Raw genomic sequence first — 10,505 nt, 5'->3', positions numbered from 1 at the left:
AAAAGGCAACCAAGCACCACCCTCCTTTCTGCGGTCAGAACAACTGTTCTCATGAGCCGATACCAAATATATACGTCAGCCGAATGTAATATGGTCACTGATTCCCGTCACTCTTACGTGGATTTTATATTTTAGATATATTTTAATGGTTTGTTTTTAATATTGAGGATTTGGCAGGGACAGTAACTGCTGCCACCGCCTCTCCCGGGCAGGCGAAGGGCTCGTCTCCCCGCGCTTTTTTGCTGCAAATCCAGCCCAAATACGGATTTACACTGATTTTCCTGCAAATCGGGACGGGAGGGTGGCAAAGCCAAACTGGGATTCATTTAGGAGGAGAGGGACGGTGCTGGATCCTGCACGGGAGCCGCTTTGGGGCTGAAAGGAGGGGTTTTGGAACAAGCCTCGCACTGATTTAACCCTTATTTTCCCAAGCGGGGACCAGCCCCCCCATCCCGGCTCGAGCGGCGTTTTCCCGGAGCCAAACCCGGCTGGAAAACGCGGCTCCGAGGTCGGTGCCGAGGGACCGCGGCCGCAGTTACTGTCCCCAAACCGCCGTGACGCCGGGGAGATGGGGGGGCGGGGATTGCTGTGTGTGAGCAATGAGAGGAGAAAAACAGGCAAAAAAGCAAAAAAAAGAAGAGAAAAGGAAAAAAAAAAAGCTACCTCAAGGTATGAAGTTACCTCAGCAATTGATTATTTTTTTTTTTTTTGTTTTTTTTTTCGTTTTTTTTTTTTTTTCGGGGGGCTTGCTGATATTTTATATAAAAGCTGATAGTCTTGAATATTTTATTTTTTTAATGAAAAGAGAAGTTAAGTTTCATAATTTCTTATGAGCCAGGAGTTATGTGCAGGTAACCAGGTGTTATGAGCTCTCTATGGAGAACGACAGGGATTTCAGCCATAGTGGAAAAGGTGGCGGCGGCGGCTGCTTTTTGGGGCCTTTTCACGCCAGTTCACGAGTTTCACCAGCACACAAGAGCTGTTGGGTGGCGCGACTCTTCGAGCCCTTGGCCATATTGGAGCCCACCAACTTTTGCAATTGGTAGAACCCAATTTCTTTCTTTTTTAAATGAAATTTGAAAGCAAAACAAACCGACCCAAACGTGCCACTGGCTGAAAGGCTTTTTCTCTCCAACTCCATTGAGAAATCAGATTTCGAAAGAGCTTTGGGATCAGGAACGTTCCGCTCCGGGACACGGGGACTATGCAAAGTGGGGGACGCGGGGTTTGCTGGGATTTAAACCGCACCAGCTCAGGCTGTTTGTTTGCTAACACTTGGAAGCCATATATATATATGTACATATATGTATATATATATTTATATATATATATCTCCGAACCCAGACGGATCGGCCTCCCGTGTTGCCGCGGGGGCAGCGTCAAACCATCTTCTCCACTATGATGCTGTGACGTGTTTTACAGAGATTTGCCTCCGTTTTACCGAGGATAAGCGATTAAAAACAAGAAAAGGAAAAAAAAAAAGTGAGAAAGAGAGAGAGAAAAAGGAACGGGAACCAAGTTTTGTTTCCTGCAGCCGCACAAGGAGGCACAGGGAGGGCGAGCCCAGCCCAGCACTGCCCCTCTCTCCTGCCCCAAAGCATTCACAGGCTTGGTTTGGCTTGTTTCTAAGTCCCATCTGGCTATTTTCCACTATACCCGCAGGAAAAAGACCCTATTTTTGAGCATTATTTTTCAAGATGTGAAATCCAGCGGTGGTGCAGTGATTGTTGGGGTGGGGGGCGCTGCCATTCCACCCCCTGCATTGCACCCCTTGCCACCGGGACGGAAACACTGACCCTTTTATCCCAGCAAAGTAGGGTCAAAGGAGCAAAATTGGGCTTGGCAGCTCCTGCCCCTCTCTGGGCTTTTCCTCTTCTAATTTTTTAATCAAGGAGGAGCGGCAATTAACCTTGGGGGAAAAAAAAAAACGGTTAATTACTTGAAATCTCTGGCTCTCTCCTTTTTTTTTTCCTCAGCCTTGCACAGAACTGTATTCAGACATCGGTGATTATAATTGTCCTTTCCAACAGCAAGCGTTTTTTGATAACTGGTTCAAACTGTATCATTGAGGGATAAAAAAAAAAACCACCATGAAAACCACCCCAATCCCACCCGAGCGCCCCCCCGTCCTGTCCATCTGCTTGTTGCGGTGAGATTTGACCTAAAATCCGGTGATTCAGGGAAACCTTTGGTGCTTCCCCCCCCCACGCTGGTCCTGCTGCCCCAAGGTAGAAGCGGTCGGTGCTTTTTTGGGGGGGAATCTCTTTTTCCCAAGGGAAATTATTTATATAAAGTGATTTGCAGTAAGGAACCTGCCTCTGAGCATCTCCCGTCTTTCTCTGGTGCTGAGCTGGGAAGAGGGACGGTGGGATGGAATGGGATGGACTGGGATGAACTGGGATGTGGGTGGGTGAGGTGGGGGCAGGAGATGCAGGTGAGTTCTGGATCAGGCCTGGGGGGGGAAAAGCAGAAAAACCCCTCTAAAAACCCCAAAATGAGCAGGAGGGACCCCTGGCCCTGCGGCTGCTCTTTGCACCCCAATAAACAGTGATTTGGGGGAACCCCCACCTTGAGTTTATCCCAGTGGAAAGAATTATGGGTTGATTTTTTTCAGTTTAATTTCTTCTCCCCCCCCCAAATCAAGGAGCAGCCCCAGGGGGGCTGGAAACATCCACGGGGAGGGGGCTTGATGTGGGGCAGGGGAACAATGGGGCTCTGCTGGGGGGTTGTGGGCAGCCAAAGTGCTTCTGTGCCTCAGTTCCCCCCCCCCGGGTGCCCCTTGGGGCCGTGTCCCCTGCAAAGCGTCACTGGGACGAGTGGCTGCCGTGTGGGGGGGCTGGGATTTGGGGGTTCACCTCGTTTGAACGCTCTCAGTGTCTCCTCTTGCCATTCAGCTCGAGAAAGAGGGAAAAACCCCCCAGATGGCGGGTGCTGCTTGTGACCCCCCAGCCCTTCCGTGGAGTCCAACTAGAGGAAATATTGCCAAGAACCTGCCTCTGAGCGACATTCTATGACATTCTATGTTTCCTGGGCATTAGGTTTGGGGTTTGTTTTTATTTTTTAAGCACATTAAAAGAAAAAAGCAGTAAAAGTCAGATAGTGAATCAATGCCGGAAAAAAAGATCTTTTTAATGTTTAGCTCCAACTATTTTGAGTGCTTTCTAGACTTAAACTCAGAAATGCAGACTTGCTTGTAGGCAGTTGAAGACATTTCAGTTCTTTTTATCAATGTAGACCTTCCCTCCCTGCCCCTTGGTGCTCCACACACTATGGGCTTGTGATATTTTTGGAACTTTCTTGTTTTCAGAGAATTTAGTAACCAAGGTGTTCGTTGTGGTTGTTTTTTTTTTTTTTGTTTTGTTTTTGGTGTTTTTTTCCCATTTTCCATTTATTTTTCCATTGTATCTTCTCGTTTTGCATGGGTGAAGCCGATGTAACCCCATGATCCATGTGCTCACCTGAGCGGCACAGACACCAGACCAGGCGCTGGCTCCAGCGCCTGCTTGGGCTGGGGTTGCAGGATTAATTCGGGATTGATTAATTTGGGATGCCTGACGGTGGCTCCGCATCCGCAGTGCATGGGGAGGAGAGAGATGTGTCCCCATTCGGTCAAATCAGCCTTTTTTAAACTCATTTGTGATTGTGGATGAGATCCAGAGCAGAGCAAAACCAGCCAGAGGCTCTTAAATCATGATTATTTTTATTTTGGAGGCCGTGCAGGTGCTGTGAGCGGAGAACGTGCATGTGCAAACTACCTCAGAGCTGGCGGGGAGCCCGGGGCTGGACGGGGGATGCTCTGCTGGACCACAGCGGGATGCTGTGCCCGTGGGATGTTGTCCTGGACCGTGGTGGGATGCTGTGTCTGTGGGATGCTCTGCTGGACCACAGTGGGATGCTGTGCCCGTGGGATGTTGTCCTGGACCGGGGTGGGATGCTGTGTCTGGGGGATGCTCTGCTGGACCACAGTGGGATGCTGTCCTGGACTGTGGTGGGATGCTGTGTCTGTGGGATGCTGGATCACAGTGGGATGCTCTGCTGGATCACAGTGGGATGCTCTGCTGGACCACAGTGGGATGCTGTGTCCATGGGACGCTGTGCTGCACCACAGTGGGATGCTGTGGCCATGGGATGCTCTGCTGGATCACAGTGGGATGCTCTGCTGGACCACAGTGAGATGCTGTGTCCATGGGATGCTGTGCTGGACTGTGGTGGGATGCTGTGCCCATGGGATGCTGTGCTGGACCGCGGTGGGATGCTGTGTCTGTGGGATGCTGTGTTAGACCACAGCAGGATGCTGTGCCCATGTGATGCTCTGCTGGACCACAGTGGGATGCTCTGCTGGACCGCGGTGGGATGTTGTGCACATGGGATGCTGTGCTGGACTGCGGTGGGATGCTGTGCCCGTGGGATGCTGTGCCCATGGGATGCAGTGCTGAACCGCGGTGGGGTGCTGTGCCCGTGGGGTGCTCTGCCCATGGGATGCTGTGCTGGACCGCGGTGGGATGCTGTGCCCCTGGGATGCTCTGCTGGACCACAGTGGGATGCTGTGTCCATGGGATGCTGTGCTGGACCGTGGTGGGATGCTGCACCCGTGGGATGCTGTGCCCATGGGATGCTGTGCTGGACCGCAGTGGGATGCTGTGCCCTTGGGATGCTGTGCCCATGGGATGCTGTGCTGGACCGCAGTGGGATGCCGTGCCCATGGGATGCTGTGCTGGGCCATGGTGGAGTGGTGGGTTATGAACTGTGGAAAGCATTTGGGTCCTGCAGATCAGTGCAAGCCAACAGCAAAGGTTTTATTTTTGCTTAAAAACCAAAAGGAATCTCCAGGAGGTGGATGTGTGCCAGAGCACGTGCCAGAGCATGTGCCAGAGCTGAGGCCGTTTGTTCTGGCCTGGTTTGGGAACAGCCTCTGCAAAGTGACACCAGGTCCAGCAGCGGGGACAGGGACAAGGATGGTGTGGGGCTCACCAGGCACTCCCGTCATCTTGGGAAACCGATGGGATTGCCTGGAATCCGGGCAGAAGGTGCTCTTTCCAACGGCTGTCATTGGTGCGAGCGTTCGTTACACAGCAGTTAATTGCATTGGTTCATTCCAAGCGCATCCGGATTCACCTTGGGATCAAATTCCTCGACTTCAGGAGGAAATCCGGCCCCAAACCGTGACCCCCACATCACCGCCACCTCCATCGGCTCCCGCGCTGACAGAACCCGCAGGTTTTTTGGTGGCGAAACCCGGAATTTTCCTGAGCGCCCGGGGGTCCCGCGGCACCTCAGACCTGATCCGTAACCAATTCCAGTTTGTTTATCTACCTCTTAGCGCCAGTAGATAAAACGCAGGTAGGGGCAGCTCCACAGGCTGTAGTTTAGGGGGAAAATAATAAATTACTCTCTTTTTCCAAAGAAAAATGTTCTTTAAAAATAGAATTTATGGGCTTTCTTTTCACTTTAAAGCGATCATTAGTTTTGAAAGCTCCAGACCTCAGCAGTCCGAAATGTTTGGTTGTGACTAATGTTTTGGTGTGTTTTCTTTTTGTTTTCTTTATGCGCAATCTTCCATTTCTTTATATTATTTTTTCCTTTGGAACATGGGTGTTCACTTCTCCCAGCAGCAGTTCACCCCCATCCTCCTCGCTCCCCCGGCCCCTCAGGGCTGAACCCCATTTGCAATCAGTGTTTTTCATTTTGTTCTTGTTTTCCCCAGAAACCTTTTTGGGGGCAGGACAGCGGCAGCACGAGGGGGGTGACAGAGCCAAATTTGGGGGCCGCATCACCCCACACCCCAACCCCGGGAGCACCCAGCACCTCCCCAGCCATGGGAGACGCCCCAGACAAGTTCGGGCTATTCAGAAAACAAATATATAAAAATCATACTTTCCTGTAATGATGTTGTTTTTCCTCTTTTCAGCTCATTTGTTTCTTTTCCACCTTTCCCCCCCTCCTCTCTTGCCTCTTTAATCCATGTTCTCCCTGGCTGTGGATGGGGGGGGTGGAGTTTGGATGGACGGGGGCTCCACTTTTCTTCCAGACAGGTTGATTCTTATTTTTTTGGCCACAAGCCGCTTTTCTCCACTGTTTCATTTTTTTAAAATAAAGAGGGAAAAAAATAATAGTGTGTTTGTGTGTTTTTATGGAGCTGGGGGAGGGAAAAATAGAGAAATAAAGGGTGGAATAGAGGGAAGAAATAGAGAAATACAGGAATGGAATAGAGGGGGAAATAGGGAAATAAAGGGGTGAAATAGAGGGGATATAAAAGGGTGAAAGGAGAAAAAAATAGAGAAAGGAGTAAAATAAGGAGAAATATAGGGGAAAAAGAAGAGAAAGACAGGAATGAAATGGAAGGGGAAAATAAAGGAATAGAGGGGAAAAATAGAGAAATACAGGAATGAAATCGAGGGGAAAAATAGAGAAATACAAGAATGAAATCGAGGGGGAAAATAGAGAAATAAGGGGAGGAAACGGATGTTGAAGGCTGGGGATGAGGAGTGGGGGTGGCAGCGGTGACACTTGGGGACATCCCGGGAATGCTACGGGCCTGAGTGCGCTGCAACCTCCGGACCCTCCCGGGGGGGGCCCAAGGCCACCGAGAGCGACCGTTTGGTCGCTCTCGGTGGCCTTGGGCCCCCCCCGGGAGGGTCCGGAGGTTGCGGGTGTGGGACACTGGTCAATGTCACTCGCGGGTGTGACAGACTAAGGGCGCGGCGTCGAAATAGGGACGCAACGGTCCCATGGTGTAATGGTTAGCACTCTGGACTTTGAATCCAGCGATCCGAGTTCAAATCTCGGTGGGACCTCGCGTTTCTCTTTTTTTTTTTTTTTTTTTTTTGCCTCCTTTCCGCCGCGTTACCGGCGCGGAGGCGGCTGCGAAGCGGGATGAGGAGCGGGGGTGGAACACCCGGTGTCACCGGTGTCACTCTACGAGGTACCGTCCCCCGCCGGGCTCCATTTTGTGCGGGGGCGCCGGCTCATCACTGCGCATGCGTAAAAGCGGGGAGGGGGTGTGGCACATGCCGGCTGCCGGCGTTGATTGGGGGTCCGGGATGTCACTCTGGCTTTCCCGCACTGCTATTGGTTGGAAATGCGCTCCACCCCGCCTCCCATGCATTAAAGTGCGGCGGTGCTGCCTGTCAGAGCGCAGTGGCGCTTCCGGTGTCGTGAGCGTCGTTTGTCTTGGGTTTGGCCCCAAAGTCTCGGCCCTGCCTTAAGCCGCCGCTGGGTCAGAAGCGCCCCGAATCCCTTCAGCAGCGGCTTAACCGGCTCTGACGCAGGTTTCCAGCCGTTTAACGGCGATTAACGGGTCAATCCCCTCCGGGCGTGGCCGCGCTCCGGCGGATCAGTCCGGATTAGGAGCAGCTCGGCCCCAAGAACGACAGAGGCCGCGGTAGAGCTGGCAGGTTTATTTAGCGTCTGCGAGAAAAAGACCAAACCACCTTTAATTTTGTGTCTTTTGGGCTCGGGGAGAGTGGGGGAACCCCCACCCCAGGAAAAGCCTCGTCCGTGGGGAACCCCCAGCGTGGGGTTTCTGGGGGACCCCCAGCCCCACGGGCTTGGGGCCGGCCCATCCACGGGGGGTGGGAAAACGCTGCTCCGAGAGCGGTGGGAAGCGGTTTCGCTGCAAACACCGTGTGTAAACTGGTCCCAGTCTGTCCCCATGTGCTCCTGAACCCCCACATCGGGGTCCCCCCGCGCCCCAACACCCCGACGTGCGGCTGCCCCATCTCTGCACAAACCCCGTTTGCAGATGGAAGAGCTTTGGTGCCACCGCCCTTGTGTCTAAACGCACCGTGGGACGATGTGACCCCCCCAGCAGCCACCGCTGGGCTTGGGGCTCGTGGGAACAGGATGGGGACAGAGAGGGGACTCCGAAATAAACAGCTGCTGCTGTGTGGGGCTGAACATCTGGGGATGTTTGGGGGAGTTTGCTGAAAGATGGAACGGACTTAGAAAAACCCAAGGACCTCCAAAAAGAAAAACCACCCCAAAGAACAAACCCGACGCGTGCCCTGGAGCGCTGGCTGTGCCCCCCGGCCCCGCTGGGCCTGGCCGGGGACAGTTTGTCCTGGAAGAAGCTGCTCTGGTCTTGTAGAGCTGCTGGCTAAAAATGCAGAAGTTTTGCTTGCAGGAAACCGAATGTAAATCAGCTGTGAATGTAAATCCCTGCTGAGCCTCATCTGCGCTGGCAGGTGGTTGTTCTCCTTTTTTTTTTCTCTTATTCTTCCTTTCCCACCCCCTTTTTTTTTAATATTTTCCTTCAATTTTTCTTTTTTCTTGGTCCTTTTTTTTTCTTTTTTTTTCCTTTTTCCCCTCATTTTATCTTTTTTATTTTATTTTTTCTTTTCTTTTTTTTTCCTTCGTCCTTTTTTCTTTTTTTTTCCTTTTTCCCCTCATTTTATCTTTTTTATTTTATTTTTTCTTTTTTTTCCTTCGTCCTTTTTTCTTTTTTTCCTTTTTTCCCTCATTTTATCGTTTTTATTTTCTTTTATTTTTTCTTTTTTTCTTCGTCCTTTTTTCTTTTTTTTCCCCTTTTTTCCTTTTTTCCCTCATTTTATCTTTATTTTCTTTTATTTTTTCTTTTTTTCTTCGTCCTTTTTTCTTTTTTTCCCCTTTATTTCCTTTTTTCCCTCATTTTATCTTTTTTTATTTTCTTTTATTTTTTCTTTTTTTTCTTCATCCTTTTTTCTTTTTTTTTTACTTTTTTCCTTTTCCCCCTCATTTTCTCGTTTTTATTTTCTTTTATTTTTTTCTTTTTCTTTTGTTTCTTCGCTTGCCTTGCTCCAGACGTGCTACACTTTGGTTCTGGACTCCCCGGTGCTGAGGTCACACTACAGGAAAAGCAGGTTTCGGAGGTTCGTGCCAGTCCTGCCCCGTGCAGGGGACTGTCCCCGTGCCCGGCGGGGACAGCGGCGCCCGGTCAGCTGATGGTGCAGCCGCCCTTCTCCTTGAAGGGGTTCTTGTCCTCGGGGACCCCCTTGAGCAGCGGGTCCTCGCCCGCCATGGACTCGATGTACTCCTTCAGCTCCTTGCCGGTCTTGGAGACCTGCCGAGGGAGGAGACGCTGCACAGGGACCCCGGGGACGGGCCCTTGCTGCGGGCTGCCCACCCACCCGCGTGTGGGGCCAGGAGTGGGCTGTGAACACCCACCCAGCGCGGGGTGTCCCCAGGAGTGTCCCCAGGGTGTCCCGGGCAGCTGGGTGGGTGCGGGGCTGCAGGACATGGGGTGAGGGGAGAGGTGTGGACACCCCTGTTTCTGCCTGTATTTGAGGGCTGATAGCAGGGGTTGTGTGTGTTTTTTCACGATTGGGTCAGGAAGTTGCCCCCGGGGAACGGCCCCGTTGTGTTTTGGGTGACAAACTCACCATCTGCCTCTCGTTCTTCACCTCCTTCTTCAGCTGGTCCAGCTCCATCTTCAGCAGCTCCTTCTCCGTCATGTCCTGAGCCATTTTTCCCTGTACCCGCGGGGAAAGGGCAGGTTAGTGCTGCACAGCAGGACTGTGGCTTCAGCCCTCACCACGTTGCAAACGCCGCTCGTGTCCGAGCTTCCCCGTGGCGAGACGTGGGCTGCTGAAACCCCACCAAGGTGGGAGGCACCTTCCAAACCCTTTGCAGCCCCTGCTGACACTTTGCTTGTTCTCTGCAGGCTCAGCACCACAGAGGCAGCCTGAGGGCAGCAGCATGGGACCCAGCTTGGCTTTTAAGGAGATCTTTGCTGCCACAGGGGCCGTTTCCCCAATACACGAGGAGCTGGTCTGAACCCATGTGGACACCCAGATCTGCAAACCAGACCTTCCCAATGGGTGTCCTGTGCCTGGGCAAGAGCATCTTTGCAGGTTTGCTAAGGAAATAAATGTCTTTTTGGGTTTTTTTTCCCTTCTCTCCCCTCCTTGTGCCTTCCCCCAGGTAAGCGATAATAAGGATTACAGCCCCTTCGTTGCTGTGAACTCGGTATTTGCATGCAGAGCCACTGTTTGCTGCCACAGAAGGTGTTTTGGGCTATGTAGGTTGGAAAAGCCTGGGTGGTCTTTTCCCGAAAGCCCATCCACGGGTTGTGCGATTCCCTGCGCTGCCCAGATCTCCTCCTGTGTTAAAACTTGCATTTGAAAGCCTGGCCATAACCTTTTAAATCAACCAGTAACCGTGGTTAAGCTGAGATGTGCCCTGGCCCTGCGCTGGGAGGCCTGGGGCTCGTGTTCCGCAGCCCATCCCGGCCCCTCGTGGCAGAGCCAAGAGCCGCGGTACCGACCCACGGCGGAGGCGGCTGCAAACCGCGTGGACCCCACGATGCTGTTTGTACCTGGGGGGATAGAGCCACTCACCTTGGGGACACGGGAACACCCCGCTCAGCAGCAGAGACGTTCGGAGACCATCCGGGAGGAGACGGCGCCGGCTGCTCCTCGTGCTCCGAGACTCCGTCGGCTCTGCAGGAGCAGATGTCTTTGGTCCTTAAGCTGATAATAGACTCAGGAATAAGCTGGTCAGGTGTTGGGCATTAGCCCCAAAGCCCGGGG

General features: G+C 52.2%; 1 protein-coding gene and 1 long non-coding RNA gene across 2 annotated transcripts; one reads left to right on the top strand and one right to left on the bottom strand.

Moving 5' to 3' along the window:
• Positions 1-7,147: 7,147 nt before the first annotated feature.
• Positions 7,148-10,327, top strand: LOC309448988. The gene is made up of 4 exons (XR_014185889.1): positions 7,148-8,183; positions 8,779-8,846; positions 9,390-9,469; positions 9,638-10,327. It is a non-coding gene; the product is annotated as an uncharacterized lncRNA (long non-coding RNA).
• GNGT2 (G protein subunit gamma transducin 2) lies at positions 8,790-10,451 on the bottom strand. The gene is made up of 3 exons (XM_082070888.1): positions 10,314-10,451; positions 9,357-9,446; positions 8,790-9,037 (listed from the first exon to the last, which is right to left on the bottom strand). Exons 2-3 carry the CDS (start codon positions 9,438-9,440, stop codon positions 8,912-8,914), a joined length of 210 nt encoding a protein of 69 aa, XP_081927014.1. The 5' UTR covers positions 9,441-9,446; positions 10,314-10,451; the 3' UTR covers positions 8,790-8,911.
• Positions 10,452-10,505: the final 54 nt, after the last annotated feature.

This window comes from Streptopelia decaocto (assembly GCF_964273445.1).
Source record: "Streptopelia decaocto genome assembly, chromosome: 22".
Lineage (NCBI taxonomy): Eukaryota > Metazoa > Chordata > Aves > Columbiformes > Columbidae > Streptopelia > Streptopelia decaocto.
Note: the sequence above shows the minus strand (reverse complement) of the source record. Positions and strands in the feature narration are given on the sequence as shown.

What these genes read in the sequence shown, in the direction of transcription:
- GNGT2 (XM_082070888.1), bottom strand. Translation starts at nt 9,440, where the DNA reads ATGGCTCAGGACATGACGGAGAAGGAGCTGCTGAAGATGGAGCTGGAC. An exon ending in TGAAGAACGAGAGGCAGATG is followed by an intron (nt 9,038 to 9,356) that starts GTGAGTTTGTCA and finishes CTCCCTCGGCAG; the next exon opens with GTCTCCAAGACCGGCAAGGA.